The sequence below is a fragment of the Dermochelys coriacea genome, chromosome 1 (assembly GCF_009764565.3).
Source record: "Dermochelys coriacea isolate rDerCor1 chromosome 1, rDerCor1.pri.v4, whole genome shotgun sequence".
Classification (NCBI taxonomy): domain Eukaryota; kingdom Metazoa; phylum Chordata; order Testudines; family Dermochelyidae; genus Dermochelys; species Dermochelys coriacea.
In genome coordinates, this window is record NC_050068.2 from 235407343 (window position 1) to 235434258 (window position 26916).

Here is a 26916-nt window from a genome sequence, read left to right on the forward strand (position 1 = left end):
CAACATAGCTTAGATCTACTTACCGCGGGGTCCATACTATGTTGTGTCAACGGGAGACACTCTTCCGTTGACTCCCCTTACTCTTCTGGTTCCAGTGGAATACCGGAGTTGACAGGAGAGTGATCTGTGGTCGATTTAGCGGGTCTTCGCTAGACCCACTAAATCGACCCCCAGTAGATCAATCGCTGCACCGTTGATCCACTGGTAAGTGTAGTCTACACTACAGTGATCCATTGTAGGAACCGCTGCTCATTTGCTGAGCAATCACTGTAGTGAGATCTATAAAACAAGGAGCTTCTCAAATTACAAAGTGTATAGAAGATAAATCTCCACATGAAAGGGTAAAAGAAGTTGTATTAGGCATATTAATGTAGATTTCAAGGGTGGTCAATCCAATCATAAATGGCTCCAACTGTCACCCAGTAGGAGATTGTTTCCTCCCATTGAAAACAACATAATAAAGTCGGAGAAATCTCTTCCGGGATTAAAATTTTCAAAACTTCCTACATAATTTAAGCAGCTGTGTCCTGCTGAAAATTAATGGGACTGAGGTGCTCAAGTCACACAAGTGCTTAGGTGACTTACTGCCTCTTTAGACACCTAAGTCCAACATTTAGGTGCCATTGATGTTCTCAGAAACATCACTCAGCTCACAGGTGCCGACTTTCCATTGTGCCAGGGAGTGCTCAACCCCTGGCTCTGCCCCAGGCCCTGCTCCCACTCCACCCCTTCCCTCACGCCACACCCTGCTCCTTCCCCACCCCACCCCATTCCGCCCCCTCCCCCAAGCATGCAGTGTCCTTGCTCCTACCCCCGCAGTTTCCTGCATGCTGTGAAACAGCTGATTGAGGTGCGGGGAGGAAGGGGGAGGCACTGTGGGGGGCTGCTGGTGGGTGCCCAGCACCCACTATTTTTTCCCCATGGGTGCTCCAGCCCCGGAGCACCCACAGAGTTGGCGCCTAAGACTCAGCTGTCACCTGACCCTGTAGGCTCCCAAGCTTTCACTAGCAGGCATGCACAAAGCTGCCTAAGTCCTGATGCCACCCCACAGCTAACAAGCTGTTCAGAGCTGAAGCACAAGTGAAAGCACTGGCAGCTCCAAAGCAAGAATCTCTTCTCAAACTATGTGTTCCCTTGCCTTCTTGTCAGCAGGGTCCAATCCTGGAGATGTTCTCAGCAGAGGCGCCGACTCCGTGGGTGCTCCGGGGTTGGAGCACCTATGGGGAAAAATTGGGGGGTGCTCTGCACCGACTGGCAGCTCCCCACTGCCCCAGCTCGCCTCTGCCTCCTCCCCTGAGCGTGCTGCGTGCCCACTTTTTCCCCCCTAGCTCCCAGCGCTTGCACCACAAAGCAGCTGTTTAGCATGGCAAGCACTGGGAGGAGGAGGAACACAGTGCACTCAGGGAAGAGGCGGGGCCAGGGCGGGGATTTGGGGAAGGGGTCCAATAGGGGCAGGAAGGGGGCAGAGACTTTGGGGAAGGGGTTGAAATGGGGGCAGGGCAAGGGTGGGGCCAGGGGACACAAGCACCCACTGGCACTGGGGAAAGTTGGCACCTACGGTTCTCAGAGCACACTTACAAACTCGGGCCCCACACAAAAGATAGCTGCGTGGGTATATGTCTTCAGGATACTCAGTAGCCCAGTGATTGGGGCACTTAGGTGGGATGTAAGAGACCCAGGTTTGAATTCCCATTCTGCTTGACTTGAACACTGGTTTCCCACATTTCAGAGGAGTGCCCTAACCACTAAGCTACTGGCTCTTATGGGTTGAGTTGCCCTCTTGTTCTCCATGAGAAAGGGCTGATCTGGCTTAGGTACCTAACTCTAGGAGAGGGTTCACATCTGAGAATTTGGCGTAGAGGGAGGCATACACTTAAGGCCAAGATCAATGGGGGTTAGGTGCTTAAATACCTTTGAGGATCTGGGCCTAAGCCCTGCAGCTTTCCTTTGCATTCACGCTTGGTTAATTTTGGCAGCTCCCACTCAGTTTGCTGGCTTCTGATAATCCCTTCTTTAGATGACTTCCTCTCCTTGTACAATGCATGGGGAGCTTGAGCACCTAGATTCATACATTCATAGATTCATAGATACTAAGGTCAGAAGGGACCACTCTGATCATCTAGTCCGACCTCCTGCACAGCGCAGGCCACAGAATGTCACCCACCACTCCTATGAAAAACCTCACCCATGTCTGAGCTATTGAAGTCCTCAAATCATGGTTCAAAACTTCAAGGAGCAGAGAAGCCTCCCTCCAGTCAACCATGCCCCATGCTACAGAGGAAGGCGAAAAACCTCCAGGGCCTCTCCAATCTGCCCTGGAGGAAAATTGCTTCCCGACCCCAAATATGGCAATCAGCTAAACCCTGAGCATATGGGCAAGATTCACCAGCCAGATACCCAGGAAAGAATTTTCTATAGTAACTCAGATCCCATCCATCTAATATCCCATCTCAGGGGATTTGGCCTATTTACCCTGAATATTTAAAGATCAGTTACTTACCAAAATCCCATTATCCCATCATACCATCTCCTCCATAAACTTATCGAGTAGAATCTTAAAACCAGATAGATCTTTTGCCCCCACTGCTTCCCTTGGAAGGTTATTCCAAAACTTCACTCCTCTGATGGTTAAAAACCTTCGTCTGATTTCAAGTCTAAACTTCCTGGTGGCCAGTTTATACCCATTTGTTCTTGTGTCCACATTGGTGCTGAGCTTAAATAATTCCTCTCCCTCTCCTATATTTATCCCTCTGATATATTTATAGAGAGCAATCATATCTCCCCTCAACCTTCTTTTAGTTAGGCTAAACAAGCCAAGCTCCTTAAGTCTCCTTTCATAAGACAAGTTTTCCATTCCTCGGATCATCCTAGTAGCCCTTCTCTGTACCTGCTCCAGTTTGAATTCATCCTTTTTAAACATGGGAGACCAGAACTGCACACAGTATTCTAGGTGAGGTCTCACCAGTGCCTTGTATAACGGTACTAAAACCTCCTTATCCCTACTGGAAATGCCTCTCCTGATGCATCCCAAAACCGCATTAGCTTTTTTCACAGCCATATCACATTGGCAGCTCATAGTCATCCTATGATCAACCAATACTCCAAGGTCCTTCTCCTCTTCCGTTACTTCTAATTGATGCGTCCCCAGCTTATAACTAAAATTCTTGTTATTAATCCCTAAATGCATAACCTTACACTTCTCACTATTAAATTTCATCCTATTACTATTACTCCAGTTTACAAGGTCATCCAGATCCTCCTGTATAATATCCCGATCCTTCTCCGAATTGGCAATACCTCCCAGCTTTGTATCATCTGCAAACTTTATTAGCACACTCCCACTTTTTGTGCCAAGGTCAGTAACAAAAAGATTAAATAAGATTGGTCCCAAAACCGATCCCTGAGGAACTCCACTGGTAACCTCCCTCCAACCTGACAGTTCGCCTTTCAGTAGGACCCGTTGCAGTCTCCCCTTTAACCAATTCCTTATCCACCTTCTGATGTTCATATTGATCCCCATCTTCTCCAATTTAACTAATAATTCCCCATGTGGCACGGTATCAAATGCCTTACTGAAATCTAGGTAAATTAGATCCACTGCATTTCCTTTATCTAAAAAATCTGTTACTTTTTCAAAAAAGGAGATTAGGTTGGTTTGGCACGATCTACCTTTTGTAAAACCATGTTGTATTTTGTCCCATTTACCATTGACTTCGATGTCCTTAACTAATTTCTCCTTCAAAATTTTTTCCAGGACCTTGCATACTACAGATGTCAAACTAACTGGCCTGTAGTTACCTGGATCACTTTTTTTTCCTTTCTTAAAAATAGGAACTATATTAGCAATTCTCCAATCATTCGGTACTATTCCTGAGTTTACAGATTCATTAAAAATTCTTGCTAATGGGCTTGCAATTTCAGGTGCCAATTCCTTTAATATTCTTGGATGAAGATTATCTGGGCCCCCCGATTTAGTCCCATTAAGCTGTTTCAGTTTCGCTTCTACCTCTGATATGGTAATATCTACCTCTATATCCTCCTTCCCATTTGTCATGCTACCATTATCCCCAAGATCCTCTTTAGCCTTATTAAAGACTGAGGCAAAGTATTTGTTTAGATATTGGGCCATGCCTAGATTATCTTTAACCTCCGCTCCATCCTCAGTGTTAAGCGGCCCCACTTCTTCCTTCTTAGTTTTCTTCTTATTTATATGGCTATAGAACCTTTTACTATTGGTTTTAATTCCCTTTGCAAGGTCCAACTCTACTCAGGGCAGAGGATTCCACTGGGAGGCAGGACACCTAGGAGCATGGTATTGTAACACTGAACATTACAATATCTGTTTGAATCTAGCCCTTAGGCATTTTTGACAATTTTATCCCCTTTTGTTCCTTACAACTAAAAACTCTACAGATCAGCATAAGTGAAAGGGAAATGCTGCCATCCATGTAGGAATTAGCTTTTTGGAACTTTTTATTTTTTCAGTATAGCCATGACATGTAATGAGAAATAAAATCAGATTACGCTGCATTTCACAAATTAGATGATAAAACATTGTAACAAAATGCACTATAGGCCTGACCAGTTTGTACTAAACTTTACTGCTCATTCATTTGCTTCTTGTTACATCCCCTCAGGGGGAGGGATAGCTCAGTGGTTTGAGCATTGGCGCTAAACCCAGGGTTGTAAATTCAGTCCTTGAGGGGACCATTTAGGGATCTGGGGCAAAAATTGGGGACTGGTCCTGCTTTGAGCAGAGGGTTGGACTTGATGACCTCCTGAGGTCCCTTCCAACCCTGGTATTCTATGATCCACCTCCTTCATCTCTGATGTCTGTTTAGTTCGTAAGCAAAGACCTTGGGTGAAATGCTGGCCCCAGTGAAGTCAATAGCAAAACTCCCACTGACTTCAATAGAGCCAGGATTTTCCCTCTTGTCTCCTTGTTTCTCTACTAGCCTACTTTTGGAGCTGTATAAATAAATATGAACATAGCTTTTTGTTGGTTTGCTAATTCTCACATTTACTTGTATTTTGTAGACATTTTTTATACTGAACGACACTTAAACACGGGCATACTAATTCAACCTTTTGAGTAATTGACATTTTCAGAGTATTCTATCTAAATTTCTACTTATTAACCTGCACTACTACTTATCCCTGTACTTTGGCTCTGAATGAAGAAAGCTTATAAGCACATGCTTAACTTTAAGTAGACGAGGCAAAGGAAATACCCCTCCTTAAAGTTAAATTCAGGGCTTGAGTATACGGTACAGGGAAAGTCATGCATCCCACAGTCATGTAAACTGCTTGTGACCTGCAGTGGTAACCACAGTTGTGAACCCTGCAATATTTATAAAACTATATGCTTCCTAGTAATGTTCATTAACTGAATGATACAGTCACATAGAGCTGAAAGAAAAAAATCTTTTTAGATTAAAATCACTATAATATGCTCTTTTTCCATATTGTCTCTTGACCCTGATCCTACCAGGTATAATATATGTTATCCCATACAAAACCACATCGACTTCTGTTGGGCTCCAAGTGGGTGAAGGAATCTGCCTGAATATTGTAACAGGCAGGATCAGAGCCTTAAAATGAAAAGCAGAGTTTCTAAAACATAAAATTAGAAATTCTCACACACTGTAAGCATTTTTTTCAGACTAATGGTTGTTTTTCTGTATAAAGTGTATTATTTACTATATCATAATATCTTCCTTCTCTTACAGGTACCATAAGATCATCAGGAATGGTTGGGCCAACACTTGGCTTTCTGCTCGGATCTTTCTGTGCTAATCTGTGGGTAGATGTTGGAGTGGTAGATCTTGGTAAGACACAGAGATGATTCACTGAATGATAATACTGAAATATCAGTGACTCAGATGTTCTGTATGTGTTCAGCAACTGTTTGTCAGTTAGCTCTCTCAGAAACGAGGGGGTTTCCAATGGGTATTACTGGTTCAATAGCTAACATTATTGTTAGGATTACATTTTAGATGGGAAGCTGGAAATGCAGTGATCTGCACAAATGAAAAGAAAAATGGGGAGACTATGTTAAATGAACATTGAGGATCTCCAAAGAGCTGGTTCTGCTCCAGGTCAAGGAATGGGCAAAGCTTCATGTGGCGGATACTTTCATCATCTAAATCGCTTTGCTTATCTCTAATCCTGGGTAGAATTTTGGGTCCCATAAAGGGACAATGTTGCATTTTTATGAGTTTTCTTGGAAAAGCATTGCAATGGCAGACTTCAGCAAGGAAGGGACATCAGGGAATGTGAGGGACATGGTGGCCACTGAATAAGTGAATAGTATTTTCTATTCTTGGGTGCTTGGGAATGATTCACCAACAAAATAGTTTTTAAATTTCTGTAGCTAATCTTAAATGTGGCTAATCTTAAATGTTTAAATATTGGATACAAATGTTCTTATACAAGTTTAAATTGCTCTGTGTACTGAAATATATTATATGTCAGTTAATCAAGAAACAAAAACCTGGTGCTTAATTTGGAATCTCTCTTGCTCTCTTTTTAGAGAGTTTAACCATAAATCCTAAGGATACGCGTTGGGTTGGTGCCTGGTGGCTTGGATTGGTGATATGTGGAGCAGTCAGTTTTCTGGCTTCATTGCCTTTCTGGTTCTTTCCTTACTCCTTACCAAAAGAAGGAGAAGAAAGAAATTTGAAGAAGCTGAGTGAATCATCTGTAACTATTCAAGAAGATCACTGTAAAATAGAATCTCCAAGTCAACCACAGTTAAAATTCTCAGAAGCAGCAAAAGGTAAGAACATATTGGATGATCTATTTCACATTGTTGTCTTTCAAGTATTCATTGAGGGCTGCTTATATGTTTGTGCAGTACTGACCACAATCAGGCTGCATTCCTGGATGTTACTGCAATGCAAATAGTAAATAATCATCATCCTCCAATGTAGTGCTGGTATAACTCCCTGGTGAAAGTGTGTTACAGGTCCCCCTCTGTGCCACTCCACAGAGAATATGAGGTGGTAAACCCTGCTCACGACCACCACCACCATCTACAGAGCTTTAGCTAAAGCTATAACAGCTCATTCTTTTATGTGTTTCAGTGTGTTAGCTATCACACTGGCATGACATGTTATATGCATAAACTTAAGATAACAGGTATTGAGCAGGGAAGACAGTGCAGGAAAACCTGATTCTGCATTAATGAGTCCTTCATTCTGCTAAAGTTACTCCCCTCTATTAATAAGATCAAAGTAAAAGAGGGAAATACCAAGCACAGTATTGCCAACACCTACAATTTTACTGCAAATCTCATGATATTCAGTGTTTTTCTTAAAGCCCCAGCTCTTGAAGTCACGTGATTATGGGAGACTCTTATCTTTCTTTTTTTTTTTGGAAGTAAGCTTCTAGCCCTCATGATTGAAGAGGAAAACCTGAAGATGCAAACCCTCAATGCTCACCTGAAGAAGAGCTCTGTGTAGCTCAAAAGCTTGTCTCTTTCACCAACAAAGGTTGGTCCAATAAAAGATATTACCTCACCCACCTCATCTCACAAAAAAAGGCAAATAAAATGAACCCCAAAATATTATTTAAAATATCATGATTTTTGGGACCCAACACATGAGTTTGAACACCTAGGGTTGGCAATACTTCAAATAACTTGCAACCACTGACATTATTATAATTATTAGTAGTGCTAATTAGAGGCCCCAGTCAAGATTTGAACTAAGCACTGTACAAGCACATAAGAGACAGTCCTTGCCCCAAAGACTTTACAATCCAAGTAGGCCACTGACAAAATCGGGGTTATAAACCAGGTCTCTTGATTCCCAATCTAGCACACTATCCACTAGACTGCACCGCCTCTTCATGTACTAGTATCTCTCTAAGTCAAGTATGAAAGAAGAGGGAAGTTCTCACTATTATAAGGATGCCCTTCGATAGTGTTTAGCATAATGGGGAGAAAAATAAATTAAACTTTCTAACACAGCCAGTAACTAAATCAATGTCTGGTTCATCAGCTGAATAAGGACAAAGCTTTCCATATGTCTATTTCATATTTAGCAGAGAATAAGACACTCACCTTTCCTTTCCAGATTTCCTACCAACTTTGAAGAAACTTCTTGGGAACCCAGTCTTTCTGGTGTACTTGTCCCTCACTATTCTGCAGTACAATTCTATGGTTGGATTGATAACTTTTGAGACAAAGTTTATGGAACAGCAATTTAATGTATCCGTGTCAAGAGCCATCTTTCTAATTGGTATGTGTCCCTCTTCTTTTTATCTTACAATGAAAAATTTTCATTTGTTACTTTATCTTCCATCTTAGGACCAAATCCTGGTCCCATTCATTTCCAAGAGAGTTTTGACACTCGCTTCAGTGGAATTGAATTGGGCCCTTAGATAAAACATGGATTCCTTTGTGGGTGGGGGTTAAATCTTAAATTGAGGATTATTATTTACCTAAAGTATTTTTGAAATATATTGTTCTAGTGATCATTTTCCTAGGTTTCTTCATATAGTAAACTGGCTGATACTAAATCACAGACAATGCTTTTTTCTACTATTAATGGGATAATGTCATCTGAACCCTTTGGGATTTTAAGAATATTGAGGACTTGGATTTAGATTCCTGAATCTGAACCAATCCCTACTGCTTTCATTATAGGTTGGATGAATCCAAACTGGAAGGACCTTATTTCTGGTCCTGGTTTGGATGCATCCAAAGTCTCACAAAAGAAGATTAAAATCTCACAATAACAGCTTGTAAGATTTCTGAAGTTTGGGGTCAAAATTTCAGGAGGAGAGTTTGTGAGTTTTCAACATCATTGAATCTGAGACCAAACCTTAGCCAGGATTCAGGCTCCAACCTACAAATGGAATCCCAACTCAAGCTCAGTCCAAATCCAAACACTGTTTCCTTTCACCATCTTTGTTAGCTATCTATGGCCAGACCTCAAAAGGTTTGGAGGCTCATGTCAGCTGAGTAAATGCCCACAAGGTGAGATTTTTATCTGAATTGTCCGAACTTCTAGCACCTGCAATCCTGTGCTGGAAATCACATACAAAAGGGCAAAGAAGAGAATGAAAACAGTCTTTTTCTAAGGGAATTGCAGGCATAAGGAGAAAATGAAGCATCAAGCAAAAATGAAACAGAACTTTATTGAACTTCAAAAGATCAATCTGAAGAATAGGGCAAGGTCTGGATTAGTGTCTATTTCAGCTAACCTGAATTTCACGAATTCATAGTTAAGAAACTAAAAGACACAAAATGCAAACCACAAACTAGCATCAGATTTTTATTTTAATAGGGTGCTGTTTCAATAAATGTAAACATCCTTCTGTTCCTTTTTGTTTGCAGGTGTGATACTTTTACCCATTACAATTCTGGGGATGTTTCTGGGAGGCTTTATCATTAAAAAGTTCAAGTTACACATAACTGGAATGGCAAAATTTGGATGTGCCACCTTTATAGCTGCATACCTGTTAAACCTCTTGTACTTCACATGTGATTGTGAGGTGCTCCAGGTGGCTGGTTTAACAGTCTCCTACTCTGGGTTTGTATTCTCTCTGGGTTTGTATTCTTGTCTTCATCGTTCAAAAACACACTTTCCATCTCCTTTAATTCTCATGATCGCTACGTTTCAAGTCGATCCCAAAGTAGAATGCTAGGGAGCAGTTCAGATCTGAATTTAGATATAAACTCTGTGACCCAGGCCCTTGTTTGCATACTGTAATTTACTGGTATATAACTTTATACACAAATATACTATAAGTATTTGTTTGTCTTAAAGTTTTAAAGTATAAAGTTTATAGTGTTTAGTTAAAGAGAAAAATAACGGGACCACATCCTCAGCTGATGTAAATCAGCTCAATTCTATGGAGGTCAGTGGAGCGACATTGATTTGTGCCAGCTTTGCTCGTTGAGGCCTACTGCCAGTGCACACTAGAGAGTGTTAGTAGTCAGAAGAAAAGGAGTACTTGTGGCACCTTAGAGACTAACACATTTATTTGAGCATAAGCTTCCGTGAGCTACAGCTCACTTCATTGGATGCATTCAGTGGAAAATACAGTGGGGAGATTTATATACACAGAGAACATGAAACAATGGGTGTTACCATACACACTGTAAGGAGAGTAATCACTTAAGATGAGCTCTTACCAGCAGGCCATTTCCAGCAGTTGACCAGAACGTCTGAGGAACAGCGGGGGGGGGGGGGAGGGGGGAGGGAGGAGAATAAACATGGGGAAATACTTTTACTTTGTGTAATAATACATCCACTCCCAGTCTTTATTCAAGCCTATGTTAATTGTATCCAGTTTTCAAATTAATTCCAATTCAGCAGTCTCTCGTTGAGTCTCTCTCTCAGGAGTCTGTTTCTGAAGTTTTTTTGTTGAAGAATTGCCACTTTTAGATCTGTAATCGAGTGACCAGAGAGATTCAAGTGTTCTCCGACTACTTTTTGAACATTATAGTTCTTGACGTCTGATTTGTGTCCATTTACTCTTTTACATAGAGACTGTCCAGTTTGACCAATGTACATGGAAGAGGGGCATTGCTGGTATATATCACATTGGTAGATGTGCACGTGAACTAGCCTCTGATAGTGGGGCTGATGTGGTTAGCTTTATGATGGTGTCCCCTGAATAGATATGTGGACACAGTTGGCAACGGGCTTTGTTGCAAGAATAGGTTCCTGGGTTAGTGGTTCTGTTGTGTGGTGTTTGGTTGCTGGTGAGTATTTGCTTCAGGTTGGGGGGCTTTGTAAGTCCTTGCTTACAGACAGCTCCCAATCTGAAGTTGCTCAGTGTTAGAGATGTATGGAACTTGGTGGTGTCAGTTTGCAAATGGCTCTGCAGACCTTGCTTCACTTTCAGCTCATGGCAATTTGTACACTCCGGATCAGATTCATCATTGCTTTGCACTTTGTATAGACATTTATCCCTGGGCGTAGTGGGTGCAAAGTACTATCATGGGCAGACATCAGTGGAGACATTGGAATTGGTAGCAGTTTACACCCAATTTACAGAAGTGTAAATGTCTACCTAAGGTGCATGGCAGTGGAGATTCAAACTCCCAGAATTTTGTGTTGAGTTCACAGTCTAATTCAAACAGACATTCAAAAGGAGATAGAGTTGGACAAATAACATATTTTTTGGTTCAGTGGCAGTTTCAGAAAGTTGGAAAAAATGCTTCAGGTCAGACTGAAAACCAACATTTTCATAATTTTCAGTGAATTGAATGTTAAATAAAAATTGGGTCGAATGAAATGGTTTGTTTGGATTTTGGCCATTTAAAAATAAAATTAAAGGAAAGTTTGAAATGAAAAGTTGATTCAAGCTGAAGAATTAAAATGTTTAGTTTGAAAAATGTCAAAACAAAATGTTTTCTTTTTTTTTTCAGAATTTTTTTGTTTTTCCCTAACAAACTATTCAGCTAAATAAACTTGAATTAGGAGAATTCACTGTCACTGAATATGCATTTTTCCCCTTTTTTTCCCCTTCCCCTCTTCTCCAAAAACATTTAGTGTGAAAAATTTCACCCTGCTCTGCCTGGTTTCCAGACCAGGTTTAATCAAAACTCAGTCCATTTTTCTTGAAGCAGCCTATATTTTACCTAAACGTTCCCAACCCTTTTGTCAAACCAGTCACCAATGTTCTCTGTAACCAGGCCAGCGTGACTTGGAGTTTAGTTACAAGAGGATCTCAGAGTTTTGTTCAGTGGATACTACTGTGGACAAGTTCTGTCCCTGGCAATCAGGCTGCCTGTTGAATTAGAGATGATGCTGGAGGATTAAAATGACTGATTTTGATTGCTCCCAAAAGTGGGGGTACCCCAAAGATGAATAAGTAGGTCAAATAGCTTCTCCATATCCCAACAACTCACTACTGGGGGATTTACCAAATCATGGGATCTTTCTGCTGAAGTGAAAAAGAGACCTTTGGATTCACAGATTATTTCAGCCATCTCAGCACTCTGCAGCCACATTAATATTCTTAACTGTGAGATGAGCAATATCATAACTCTGGGGAAAACACAACTAAAATACTTTTTCATTCGAAAAATTCGGGGGTGGGGAGGGGTGATTGTTTTTCCTTCAATGGCATGGTTTTAAATTGGGAACCCAGGCCAAGCTTTTCAAAAGTGATTTGTGGTTTTGGGTGCCTGAATCTTCGGGTGTCTGATGTCAGACACCTTAAAAGCATCTGATTTTCAGAGGATGGGTGCACAGCATTTTTGGAAAATGTGTTCATGCATCTCAAGTTGGATACCAAAACAAACCCAATCACTAGTCATGTATGAAAATGTTGGTTCTCGTCAGCAAGATCTTAAATTGGTCCCTCAATCTCACTTGGACCAGCATAAATCAAGAGTAACCCCACAGAGGTCAATGGTGTTATTTTGGGGTGAAACCAATGTGAGATCTGAATAAGGCAACAGGAGTCCAGCCTGACCAGTGTTGCAGGGTTGCTGCTGAGTAGAAGACTTCAGATGAGAGCAGTACTCATGAGTCAGTGCTTGTCTACACTTAACACTACAGCAACACAGCTATGCCACTGCAGCTGCCCTGCTGGAGAGCTTTAGAGTCGAAACTCCATTTGCTGAACCGAGGGATTCATGCATTGGCGTTGCTAGGTTGATGGAAGAATTCTTGCATTGACCTAGCTCTGGATTTTTCACACACTCCCTCCCCCCCGACTGATGTAATTAAACCCACCTAATTTTCTAGCACAAACCAGGCCTCACACACATGTATCCAACAGACCAAGGAGCAGCATTGCTACTGTTACTCTGACCAAACAACTAGAGCTATAACAAGCATGTAGGGGTTTAGACCACTACCTCACATTTGCAGGACAATGTGGAGGGAGGAAGGATAGAGTTAGTCTGAAGGTGGCAACAATTTCATGTGTGATTTTTTCCCCCCCTGGGCTGAATCTTCCACTAAATCTATTAGCAATCCCATTTTGTGTCTGTTCATGTCATCCTTGTCACTGATGATCCCACCAAAGATAGCTAGTCAGACATGGCTTGCAATTTGAAGCTACAATCCAGCAAAATTCTTAATGTTTTATGATAAAACCAAGAGAACCTTGGCTTAGATCAATTTAGCTGACATTCTACCTGCAATTACTATCTATCAGTTCTTCATGCTCCACTGAATGCAGGCTGCCAATGGTGACTGCTTTACTCCACCTCATTTCTCTGTGCTTGATCATTCATGTGTTGTCTATGTTTATTTTTCTAATAAGGAATTGTTTTATTTGATCAATTAAGATTCTACTTGTAATCTCTCCAGAGTAAAACAATCTTCCTTCCCCAAAAACAACTTAATTGCTAGCTGCAATTCTGGCTGCAGCTGTGTATTGAATCAATGGGATCCTGTGTGTGGGGACAATGGAATCACTTATATGACCGCATGCTTTGCTGGGTGTAAATCATCGATTGGGGCTGGAAAGAATATGGTAAGTAGGTAGATAGATATGAATTAAAAGAGTGCAAATAATAATTATTTATATGGATGGATTTCTGTTGCTTTTTTTATGCTAAGCAACCATGTAGAGCTAGATACCCATTCTCTACCATTTTACCTCTGAACTAGTGAATGGAGAAAGCACAAAAGCATCCAGCTGGGAATTTCAAGGGAGCCTAAGGGCACTAAATGCCTCGCTCCATTTTCAGAAGAACCCAGAGGAGTCAGGCACCCAACTCCCATTGGAATTCAATAACCTAGACTCACTTTTAGATTTACTTTGCTTTAAAGTTTTTTTAAAATTTAGAATTTGTTTTTTCTAAACAATGTTTTCTTACTCGGGAAAGTGACTGTAAATATATATTTCTCAGCAAATCTGTTACTCAGATGTAGGCGGATAGAATGCTGAATACTTCAGTGACAAAAATAATTTTTTACTGCTTTTGTTCCTGTTAGCTCACAGGGGCAACACTGAGTAAGAGGATTCTATAGAATTTTGTGCATTATTAGCAGAATTATTAGCTATATTCAAATCAGTAATATCGGCGCAAAAACATAAAAGACAACGAATTTGCTCAAATGTTTATAATGGTTTAATCTGGCTTGCATAATCTGTATTACTGAGGACAATATGTGAGATAGAAAGATCCTAGTTTAGGGCCTGATATTCATTTTCACTTAGGGATTGTCCACATGAGGAAGTTAAGGTATGATTCCAGATCTATTCAATTAAATTGGGCACAAAAAGATATGTACATTCTCCATTTTAGTTCAGTTTAGTTTACATTAATTAGGAAGCAATTAAAAATAAACCAAACTAAGTAATACACAAAACTGAAATAAGAGTGTCTACGCAAGTGTTTGTATCAATTTAAAAGGAATTTGAGATAAACCTATGCAACTTTCAAGTAAGAAGGCCCTTTTACATCACACTGGGACAGTTGTCATATATTGCTCCAGGTAAATAAAGAAGTTTACATCTTGGAAAAATTGCATGTCTATATTAGCATTTACTAAGGAGCTTGCCAATTAAACCCAAGTTATCTATCAGTTAACTCAGATCACAATAAGGTCACAAACCTGAGTCCTTCCTATTATGAGTATGGTCAACATAGTTGTAAAATAAGCAATGTAAGGTTAAGTGCTTGAACAAAAATGTATGGCTAGGATTTTCAAAGTAGAGCAGGGAATTTAGTTCAGCATCACCATTGAAATTATATACCTGTATTGCTCTGAAAATCTCAACTGGTAAATTGTTCTTGGAAGTAGTGAAAGTGAGAAGAAAACTATGATTAAACTCAACTGGGTTTCCATGACATCACCTAACAATGATCAAATATAAGGCAATACTTTCTAACGTGGTAGCATCTAAATCCATATTCCTAAATGGCACCTAAATAAGAGTCCTGGGTTTCAGAGGTGTTGAGCACCCACAACTTCTACTGACTTCAATGGCCACCTACAATTGGGTGTCCACCCTGCTCAAGGTAGAGTGGGTTAAGTGAGGTCCATTAACCTGATAGGCTGCACCCGGGTTAGAACCAGGGACTGAAAAGTTAGTCTAGCTAAGAAGGAATAGATGGGGCTGGTAAAAGCCAGAAGCTGGCAGCAGAAAGGGGCTACAAGGGAAATAATCTGTAGTCACTGCCTGGGAGATGGGAGTGTGTTAAGTAATCTGCTGACACTCCCTGGGAGGAAGGAATTTGGATTGATAAACCCAGTCAGGGGCCAGGCCAGAAGATAAGAGCAGAAAAGTAGGAAGGAGTCCAGGGGAAACAGCAACCAGGTCTGGGTGTAAGCAGACCACAATTGCTGGACATAGGGTCTCTGGACTGGAGCCTGGAGTATTGGGTGGGTCTGGGTTCCCCTACCAACCACTGAGCAAAGTGGTTTAGACTGGGCAGTGGAGCCAAAGACTTCATGGGATAGTTGTCTAGGCGGGACTTTGATATCCAGGAAGGGGAAGACTATAGTGACCTGGCTGGAGGGAGTACCCTGAGTCCCAAAAAGAGAGGGAAGGGCCATGGTGTGAGGAAAGGAGTGTCAGACCTGGAAGGAGCTAATCCCCTAAACAGCCAGGAGGAGGCTCCCTAGTGGTGAGTGAAACCTGTTACATCACCACACAGGCCACTTTTATTTAGGTCCCTAAATATAGATTGGGGTACCCAAATTTGAATATTTAGGCCCTTAGTAATCTATACTTATTTATGTACGTTAGATGGCCTCCAAATCTTATACATGAACAACCTTGAACTTTAACTTTAACCCATCTTTAAGCTAACCACAGAATTTCATACCCCAGTTCAGTAATAGCATGGCTGCCTAAACTGGATTCACAGCTGGTTTGTGTCACTGGAGCAATGCAAAGCAGCAGACACATACAGGGTAAGCTGGCCCAAAGTCTGCAAAGCATTTAGGGGTCCGCTATTCCCATATGAAATACACTGTATTCTGAACTACCATCAAAAGTCTAGATGCTTGGAAATCTATGAGCGCTCATGTAGTAAGTGAGTCATCTCATCTTTCTCTTTCAGGTGTTTCACAACTGCAGCTGTGTGCAAGTTGAAGGGCTTGAGAGTGGCAATTTCTCTGCAGTTCTGGGACAGTGCCAAAGAGAAAGCTGCACTAAAACATTTCCCTATTTTTTGGCATTACTGAGCACATGTGCACTTATTTTAGCTTTAGGAGGCACTCCTACATACATGATTATGTTTAGGTAAAATACTTTACCTTAACCTTGACCATAAAGTTTTGGGCAAACAGAAACAAAGTATTAATGTACCATTCTGTCACTTCATTTCTGCTTTGAAGAATGAAATTCTAATCTCAGAGAGGCAGTGGGTGTTTCTGCACTTCCTACAAAACCCACCCCTGTGCAAAGGGCCAGCAAAAGGCCAAGCCATCATTTGTCTCACTTAAACTCTATTTGGGACTTATGTGATGGATTGGATCTGTTCTGACGACCCTCTCCACTTAATTATGGATGGGGGGCAGGAAGAAGGAAGGGGGGATTATTCAGTAGTCAGAGCAATGGATTGCTTTTCTGACTCTGTTCATGACCTTAGCAAAGTCACTTAATTTGTCTGTACCCAAGTTAAGCCATTTGTAAAATGGATATAATACCTACTTCACATAGAGTTTTCTGAGAAAGAACTCACCTTTATAAAGTGCTTTACATAAGGCAAAGTGCTGTGAATCTGAGATTAGAATCTCTGGTCTGTATTTCTCTTTTACAGTTATATTTGTGGTTTTCGGTATACTTGACTTCAGTACACACCCTGAAATATCAGATCTCCTATTTTATCTAAAATTGGAACAAATGAATAGTTCCAGCACCAATTAAAATTGACTGGTATAAAAAACAAAACAAAAAACTCAATTACCACTGCCCTTTAAACATAAAAGTAAAACTAAAACTCTTACCAAGTCTGTTTCTGTTCATTCATAAACATAGATTATAATCTTAAATTATTGGTGCAGAGCACCACTTATTGCTGCTTCATTTGTGGTGATTTTAAATGCAGCAGTTCTCTCTACCTGTGTGGATTAGAATCTGTTACAGCTAAACTGCTGTAATTATGATGTATTCCACTGGCTCCCCATTCGTTTTAGGAACCAGTTTGAAACTGCCTTCTGTTCTCTGTTGACTTGCTTTAATTCACCTGATGGATTGATTATGATGTCACTGCCTAGAAAGGTATGTTTTTACACTGAGATAGCTAATTCAAACTAATTATCTCGCTGTTAAATCCTAGCTGTGATAGTTCATGGCAACTGCACTTGTATTCCCCCAGCATGGTCCAACCAGGGTACTCATTCTAGGCTTCCAGCTCCTCAGCTGTCAACTATCTTGGGCAGAAACCCATGTCTCTCTCCTGTCTGACTGGAATTCTTTGAGACTGCACAGTTCCCTTCCTAAACTGAGTTTCTCAGCAAGCCAGACTGCCTAAACAGGCTGGCATTTGTTTTTTGCTTTCTCCTCAGAGGTTATCAACAGTTGTAATTGCCTACAGTTATCAGTTGCCACACAGTTCTTTCTAAGAGAGCACATTTATTCTTAAGGTGAAAACATATTTAAAACAATTAAAAAAACCCTACATGCTAATCATCTTATTAGAGATCACCCCCAGCTCCAACAAGGGCTCTGGTAGGTGGTCAGTTCTTCAAATCCCACCAAGGCATTTTTGTGTGGTTACAAGTTAATAACAGCTTTAGCTCAGAACAAGCACCACCTTGAATAGTGCAGCCTTCCTTTTATACTGCTTGGGTCTTTGATCTTGTCCTCAAATAACACGTGATCAGCAGACAATGGTTCTCTCTTTGAGGCATAGCTTCAAAAGTGTCTGGAGGTGAGAATTTGCATTCAGTTCCCACCAGGGATTTCCTAGGAAATGCTCTTAATTTTGTTTATCCCAAAAGTTTCTTCTTGTCTGCCACATTGTTTAAACTAGTTCTTCGAAGCTCATAACTGTTTCCAACTTTTACACTGGCCACATCTCCCCATTAGAGAAGTTACATAAAATCCCACCATAACACATAAACTTTGCATTTAATACAATGGACTCCAAAGAAACTTAAGCCTAATTCAATAAGATTTTTCAAGGATGTTATAGGAAATTGCCCTATCTATCACACTAGCTAACTGAGGTCAGCCCTCCCCCACCTGTGATTTACTGTGACTAGCTACATTGAGTTAGTTATCTCACTGTTAAAATACATCTTTTATGGAAATGTTCCTGTGAAGAGTGTTGCATGTACAAGCTAGGGTAAACAGTTATTGGCAGGACAGCAGGACCCAGTCATTTGCATGCTACACAGTCATTAAATTACTCTTGCCTATGGTGCCTAGTAGCAAAAGGAAGGCAAAAGGCAGCAGTATGTAATCAAGAGCCTCATTTGCATGTTGAAGATCACATTGAAGCCCATGTCTCCTCACATGCATCCAGGCCTTTCACCATCTGAGAGTAAAGGATCTGGCCCTTAAAGGGTGTGAGATTTAATACTTTTGAGTGCAGAAGACTTGAAACTTAAACTTACTTGGGCCTAACTCCCAGTTACACTAAAGCCATCTTACACTGCTTGGGTAAACACCACCTTAAGGCCACTGCACCAATATAGTTAAAGTGGTACACCCTCCCCCGTCCAGTGTGGATGCTTCCCATATAGTAAAAGGAATAAGCAATACTGGTGTAAGGCACCTTCATACCAGTATAACTGTGTCTGCACCAAGGGGTGCATCAGTATAACTTTATTGATAAAAATAATCACATGCCCCTAACTGACATTTGTAACACTACAAAAACTGTAGGCAGACCATGCCTTAGTGTAAATGAGAATTGGTCCCATTTATTTCTACAGTTGTGCTGGCATGCAACACCATTGTACTCATGGCTCCATGCCCGGTTAGAATTGAAGGCTTTGTGTCTATTCCCTTTCCTACTTCTTCCAATTTGTACCAGCCCACAATCTTGCCACTTTCAGCTGTGATGTTTACCACAATTACAGGTTTCAGAGTAGCAGCCGTGTTAGTCTGTATTCGCAAAAAGAAAAGGAGTACTTGTGTTACTCCTTTAAAAAGAAAACAAGTACCACAATTACAGTCATCTCAAATTGCCTTTCTGTGTCTGCCTCAGCAATTTTCCAGCCCCTTTCAAATGTCATCTGAAATGCTCTCTCCACGTCCTTGCTATACCTCAGGCCCTGAGACAGTAACACCTTTACATTTGTATATTAATTTTAACAACAAGAGTTGTCCCATTGAATTCAATGGGAGGACTCAGGGCTAAGAGTCTGGCCGGATCAGGCCCTTAATAGTATTATGATAGAATGTTTACTTTTCTTTCCTCATATGGTGTCTTCACATATATTTTAACACTATACACCTGATTGTCTGAAAGCCTGCTCCTACTTCTATGTAGATCAATGAGTGCAGAAGCAGCATCTTAAATGAAACCTTGAGGAGTGTTTTCCATTATAGCTTGTATGCAATTTGCTATGTAAAATAAAGTTGTGTGGCACTTGTTACAATGGAACATATATGGACATGCTCAGTGTAGAGGCTGGCAAAACTGCATTATCTTAAGTGCTCTTCCCGTGAACATAAAATTAATGTGATCGCCTACTTTTCAGATCTGTTTCACCAGACTTGAAATCATTTGCGGTTGGCATTGACGCTTTGTGTGGAAGAATACTAGGTAAAATTTTTGGTTTTTTTCCTGTTCTTCTTTATTCCTCTCAGGATTTAACTAGAACACAATAGAGATGGACCTGATATGACTTGGTGTAATGTCCTTGTTCTATGTCAGAACCAAAAAACCAAACAAACCCCCAAACCCTTCCAAAAATTTGGTTTTGTGAAATTTGTAGAGCGTATTGAATATTTCCACCTCAATATGCTTCATAGGTATGTCCTAGCACATGAATATGTAATATATTTGTCTATTTAAACAATCTATGTAGTGAAAGAGTCAGGGAAAGGAGGGGATTGAACTGCAGGGGTTTTTCGTTTCGTTTTATTCATGTAGGCAGGCACCTGAGGATTATGATTTGGTGTTTCAGACTTTAAAATGGGATAATATTACCCAGCTTCTTTAGGGCTGCATCTCCAAGTACTCTCTCCCCTACAACCACCGTGGAGCACGTCCCCACAGCTTCCACATGCTCTGTCGCCCTACTCTTCCCCCTTACTGTCACAAGGATCTCCCTCTGCTCCCATCCCTGCCTTATCTGGCCATTGCAGGAGCCCATTTCCCAATGAGCTCTCACTGGGCCATTTTCATATTTTTGTAAAAGAATTTTTCCTAACAAAGCTGAACACTGATCATTGTAAATTGTGATTGATTTTTCTTTTGAAAATGGGAGTGTTTGGCAGTCAGTCAAGAAATTGTTTAGACCCCAGTTCAGCAAAGCACATGTGTGCCTGAAGTCAATGGGTATGTCTACACTGCAAAAAAAACAAAAACCCATAATGCAGAGTCTCAGAACGGAGGTCAATAGGGGCTTGGCCTGCAGGGCTAAAGATTGCAGTATAGACATTCCCACTTGGGCTGGAGCCTGAGCTCTGAAACCTGATAAGAGGAGGGTCTTGGAACCTGGGCTCTAGCCCAAGCCGGAACGTCTACACTACTGTTTTTAGCCTCTCAGCCCCAAACCCATGCACCAAGTCGATTGGTATGGGCTCTGAGACACAGTACCATGGGTTTTTCTTGTGTAGGCATACCCAGTGAGACTTAAGCACATGCTTAAAGTTAAGTACATACTTAAGTGTTTTGCTCAGCTGAGCTCTAGCACTGATCTATTTTAATTACACAGCTTTAATGGATACAGTGATGTACATGGGATTAGAATTTGTGATGAATTGTGACACAGAAATGAAAACCAGGAACAGACTGATGCTCAAGAGAATGTGAAGAAGAGGACATTTAAACTTTTTTTGAGAGAGAGGCAAAAAACTGAAAAAGTGGAATCACTGGAATCATTAACTTTCTTTTTCTTATTTGGGAGTAATAATAATGCTTGTCTAGTCTACAGAAGACTCCATCCAAATAATTCAAACCACTTTACATGCATTAATTAAGCTGACAACAAGGCTGGGAAGTAGGAAATTACCATTTTACAGCTGGGCAAACATGGAGGCTGATCAACTTGCCTGAGGTCATGCGGCTAGCAGAGGTGGGAACAGAATCCAGGAGTCCTGAGTTCACATGCTCCTGTTCTAACCATTTATTAAGGGGTTCCTTCCTCCACTATAAACTAAGCGTTGTTATTGTTATAATGTTACGCTCATTCTACTAATTTATTTTCTTTGCAGGTGGACTTCCAGCTCCTATTTATTTTGGAGCTTTGATAGATCAGACCTGCTTGAAATGGGGAACAAAGAGGTGTGGAGGATCAGGATCTTGCAGAGTGTATGACACGAAAGCATTCAGGTGAGATGAAATTAAGAATAAAGGCTAAAAACAACAGGGAAAAGAATTTGGCTTACCAAGCAGTGTTGACTGAAGGGTATTCAGAATAGCTCCTGTCTCCGGTTCTTCAGTCAGCTGCAGCTTGAGTTTAAATTAAGTTTTCTACTAGTTATACTAAATTTTCTGTTGATTTGTTTTTTGGGGGGAGGGGGATGGACAACTGGGTTTTTGATTAAACAAAACTGTTCATGAAAATCATTTGTACCATCTTTGAAAATTTTCAAATTTGTGTCAGAAAACAAACCATTCTAAAATAAGTTTTCAGCCCCAAATAGTATGTTGGGCTATTCCTATCAGTTTTCAGCCAAATATATTTTGGGTTTTTGGCTGAAAACCTCAACTTCTAGGTTTTGAATTTTACTTTTTTAATGAAAAGTCAAAACTTTCTTCAGAAAAAAAAAAACATTTTCCAGCTAGCACTAAGTCTCAGGGGCAAAAAAGAAAGTCACAAAATTGGTCAGACAATCTCAAAGCATCTAAATTTTGGCTAGGCCTTAGGAACAATGTTCTTTTGATTAGTTCTAACATATGAAATTGCAGAAGGTCTCGTCTTTATTCCTAAAGGTCCTGTTACCAAAGGTTGCATTTTTAATAGTTGTTAGTTTAATCCTTAGAACACCGAGGAACACTGATATTATGGCAATGGGAGATTGAGTTCAGTGCAGTGCTTTGTGTGTTAGGGGTTGGCAAAATGAGTGTCTACAATTTACTTTAGGGTTTTCTCTACCACTCAACTGTGCCTTGCACTGGTTAAATGGCTAACACTTTTCTAAGGTGGCTGCTTCTATACAAGTAGAAAGAAAAGGAGGACTTGTGGCACCTTAGAGTCTAACAAAGGTGCCACAAGTCCTCCTTTCTTTTTACGGATACAGACTAACACGGCTGCTACTCTGAAACCTGTCATTATACAAGTAGAGTAAATGCTCCCTGGATAAACTGTTCTTTTCTAACTTGGCTCTTTAGTGTGGCTGTGAAGTGCTTTGGCTCAGATATAGAAAAGAGGACTGAAGAACAAAGAGGGTGTTTTCAAGTTGATTCTCTCCTGTGCCAAAAATCCACTCAGTCCAGGAGAAAGGGGGGCATCACAGCGCTGCCTGAAGTCCCCCTGCCAGGCAGCTCTAAGCTGTGCCACTGATGGACCCTATGTCAATAGAGGATAGGCCTAGCAGAACTAAGATGTGTGATTAAGCTCTGCTCTGTTACACCCTCTCCCTGCCCTGACATACTCCCCAAACTGGTTGGAGGGTGCCAAATGCAGCACCTTCACTCCCCCCCACCCCAGCAGGGAGCCCTTTCTCTGATGGAGATTATCAAACAGTTTATGGCCTTTTTGCACCACCTGAACTGTGCAGCGGAGAAGTTCTAACATCTCCCACACCCTACCGCCTTAGTGTGTTGTGTTTGTGATTTAGCAGGATTCAGAGAGTCTAAGCAGCTTTTCATAAATGCATATTTTACATCTTACACTCAAATTCCATTAAGGCCTGGTAAGTATTGACATTTTAGGGCTCACCCAGACCGGCAAGGGGTTCTGTCACCCCTGCCCTGTAACCTTGGGTGCCTTAATGCTCTGCTGCTATAGCTCAGAGCCCTGACACCAGGGTAGTAACCAGACCACAAGAATAATGTCTCACCCTGGCTTCTCCCTGCCTAGTTATTCCTTGCAGGGTGACCCCAACAGCCCTTCTGGTCCCAAGTCTTCCCAAATCTGTCTCCCCGAGCTCTTAACTACCAGACACTTGGATTTTTCCTCTCTGGTTCATCACCCCCAAATATGTGAAACCAGATCACCACCCCCTCCCCCAGATACCAGCTTTCTTTAGCCTCCACACAGCTTGCTCAACAGAGACCTGGTTCAGGTAAAAATAAACAAAAGATTTCTTTAATAGAAAAACCACAGATTCAAAGATGAAATAGTAAGGGAAAGCAAACCCATACAAGTTACACAGAAAATAAATGTAAAGGTGCCACCTCAGGCTTTACACTTACATATTAGATAAATTCCCTTTTCTAATACAAGATACCCATTGTCTTTGAACAATTTCCCAGCATACCCCCCCCCCCCCCCCGACAATAGAGGGATCTAGCTTTTTATGGATAGCTTCTCTCCCACAGGCTGTCGGTCAATTTCTGGATGCTTTTCACTTCAAATCCCTTTCATTTTAAAAGGTCTGCATTTTCTTTTCCTTCAGTCTCTATAGATATTCAAAGTGGGAAAATCATCAGTTGTCTCAATATCTTTTCATTAAGTTTAATGGCCCGTCATTGTCTTTTCCTCAGTTGTACAATAGAGTGTTATTTGAGTCTGATTTGGTGTAAACAAGTGTTTTGGGAATGGAAGCTATCTATTAGGTCAGATCTGCACTACAGACCTATATCAGTATAACTACATCACTCAGCGACATAGTTATACTGACCTAACCCCCTGTGTAGATAGCACTATGTCGACAGGAGAGCTTCTCCTGTCAACAAAGCAGCTGCCTTTCAGGGAGGTAGATTAACTACACCGACAGGAGAAGAGTCTACACTTAAGCGCTAGAGCGGCGCAGGTGCAGCTACACCAGTGCAGCATTTTCAGTGTAGATCTGTCCTGCTGTGAGGTGGAGCCAAAGTTAGTGAGCCCAGTTCTCTAAATACACAGATACATAAATTCATAACCATAGTCTGCATACATATGTTAGAATGATTAAGTTTAGAACATTACAAGCTTTTATAAAAATCCTTCTTTGACATATGTTTATGCACAATAACATGCTATACAATCAGTAGATTCAATTGCTTATTCTTTGGGCTTTAAACCCCCCGTTCTCTATTGAGGGGGGTGTTTGAACCCTGACTCTATCTCAAGTATCAATGATACAAACATTCATGATTTCATTTTTTTTCTAGAAATGTCTATCTTGGACTCATTGCAGGACTGAGGGCAGGATGTTGTTTCTTATATATAATTCTCTTCATTTTAATAATAAAACGATTCAGACCAGAGAGCAATGAGCTGATAGACTTGAAAAGTACAGAAGTACCATCCAGGAAGGGATCAACTACTGACAGTAAAAATGAAAATTTTCCTTCTGCAAAAGCTTTGGAGGCAAAGGAAGAAACATGTATGTGAAAAGGACACGGGCATTTTCTAACTCTGAATGCTCAAGTGGGGGTTTTACAAGTAGAGCATAGGTCCAAATACTGAAGTCTACAGCTTTTTGGAATTGTGATGGAAAATTTTCAAGTTTTAACCCCTCACCTCCCCCCAAAAAGTAGGAAAAATGATAATTTTGTTTTTTAAACAATTGTAAGGCTGGTTGAAATGTTTCCAAATTCAAAATTTTAATTAAAAACAGGTGGAAAATTTACAATAAAAAAATTCGCAACAACTCTTGCCTGTTTTTCAACCTGATCTATATAAATTCTAGTCCTGCAATCCTTATTAAATCAAATAACCCTTACATACTCAATTGTTCTTCCTGAGTTCAATGGGCACATTCGTACGAATGAGGATTACTAACATGAATAAAGATTGTAGGGTTGGTCCCTCAGTCGTCATTCAGGCAAAAACCACCTTGACTGCAAACACTTCATGACAACTTCAGGATTTGGCTCAAACATTAACCAGTCAAAATAGACTGCAGAAGAGAGACTATACTGTATTAATTGTAAAGTACCTTTCAGTATTGAATCAAACCTTTTCTCGTCATTAGTGTAATTATGCTGATCCTGTGCAATGAGGTGGCAGACACTGGAGTTATATTTCTTTGATTTTTTAAAATTTTTTTTTAGAACTTTATCAATGTAAGTTTGTAATAATTGAAAGACTGCAGTATATATATTCGTCAGCCCCCAATAAAGTGCCAAAAAAGGCCATTAAATAAAGTGCTAAAAGCCCTCAAATAGAACTTTGATGACATGCCAGAGAAGAGAGAGCCTGAATAACAAATGCACCTATCATTTATTACTAAAATGTCTCTTTAAATAAAGCATCACTACGTGAAGTGTGATGTCCCCCTGACAAAGACTGCTCTGTGACTTTTCAAAGAGAATGAATATTACTAATAAGAACAATTGGGGTAATTTGTCACCACTGTTGCAGCATGTTGAGTCATATGCTTAGGGATTGTCTACACTCCAGAGCCTTTGTTGACAGAGCCCCCTAACGGAGATGCAGTGTAGGCTGACAAAAAGAAAAGGAGTACTTGTGGCACCTTAGAGACTAACAAATTTATTAGAGCATAAGCTTTCGTGAGCTACAGCTCACTTCATCGGATGCATTTAGGCTGACAGGAGTTCTTCTACTGGCATAGCTATACCACCTTCCTGAACAACATTAGCTAAGCCAGAGGAAGCATTCTTCTGTTGGAGTACTCACGTCTACAGCAGGTGTCTTCTTAGCCACCATAGCTATGCTGGCAAAACTTTGTACTGTAGACTAAGTCTTGCTCTATTCTAGGGTTAAATCCTACGCTCCCCAGGCTCTATGTCCAGCCTGAGGAGCCATGAGAACCATGCATGACTGGATTGGAATAATCTCTTCCATACCTTGGGCTATAGTTTATAGACAACGGAAGGAAGCTCAACACGTCTAAAAATGAGCTCTCTCTGTTTCCCTGACATGGGAGAAATAACAGGTGGCTCCCCATACTCAAAGAGCCTTTGGTCCTGTGCTTCCACAACACCCCCACCAGTCTGGTTGTAAATAAAAGCACAGGAAGCACCCATGACATGGCACATGTGCAGGTCACTGGTGTGAGAGCTCCTCAGATTCTGGTCCTGGACAGAAGAATTGCCCCAGTTTTGCTGCTCACAGAATTAAACCAACATGTTCATACTTTGGGGTACTTTTATAAAGGGTTGTTTGACTTCAGGCTACAATCAGATGGAAGAAAACAGGCTGTTTTGAGTGTTGGAATATAAACTACATCAGCATTAACTATGTCAGCATTAGAGATGGGCCTGAATCAAAATCCCAGATTCAAACACCCTTGGACTTTCAGGGATTCAAAATCATTCTCCTCAGGCTTACATTGGTGCTATTGCATTGACTTCTCTCGAGTTACCCCTGATTTACACTCTGCAAATGAGAGGCATCTCAGGCCCTGTTACATGAATCTGAACATAGTGGCTTGAACTGAGCTTGGGTTACATGCAATTCATTTTACTTTTTGGGGTGATAAATTAAAATATGTTGATTCTTGCTGATCAATGAATGTATGCTGCACGATGTTTTGTTTATATATTAATAAAGCATTTTTGACAAAACAAGAGCACTGTTTGCACACTCTTATTTTACCTTCCACAGTAGGTTCTGTTTTGCTGAAGATAAAGCACTATGTCAGGAGAGGTGTAGGGTTTGGGTCAGATGTGGAGATCCAAGACCAAATCTGAACATTTTGATATTTACATGTTCTGATTGCCATGTGATATGTCTGCCAGGAAGTTTTAAAAACAAATGCAGCTCCTAAGACAATGATCCAAAAATAGTTTGCACAATAATGGATGTT

The 26916-nt window shown here is 40.8% G+C and overlaps 1 protein-coding gene across 2 annotated transcripts in view; it reads left to right on the top strand.

Moving 5' to 3' along the window:
- Nucleotides 1-26480, top strand: part of LOC119849945 (solute carrier organic anion transporter family member 1C1-like) — a 37453-nt gene extending 10973 nt beyond the window's left edge. The window contains exons 7-16 of one of the 2 annotated variants that reach the window (XM_043516701.1): nucleotides 5730-5828; nucleotides 6533-6778; nucleotides 8079-8243; nucleotides 9344-9539; nucleotides 13284-13449; nucleotides 15992-16173; nucleotides 19587-19651; nucleotides 21268-21385; nucleotides 24314-25588; nucleotides 25692-26480. In XM_043516701.1, coding sequence (XP_043372636.1) covers nucleotides 5730-5828; nucleotides 6533-6778; nucleotides 8079-8243; nucleotides 9344-9539; nucleotides 13284-13449; nucleotides 15992-16173; nucleotides 19587-19651; nucleotides 21268-21385; nucleotides 24314-24536 — 1460 coding nt within the window. In that variant the 3' untranslated portion in view covers nucleotides 24537-25588; nucleotides 25692-26480. Of the gene's footprint in view, nucleotides 1-5729; nucleotides 5829-6532; nucleotides 6779-8078; nucleotides 8244-9343; nucleotides 9540-13283; nucleotides 13450-15991; nucleotides 16174-19586; nucleotides 19652-21267; nucleotides 21386-24313; nucleotides 25589-25691 lie in introns of those variants that run through there. The other variant, XM_038387383.2, reaches the window with a different exon arrangement.
- Nucleotides 26481-26916: the final 436 nt, after the last annotated feature.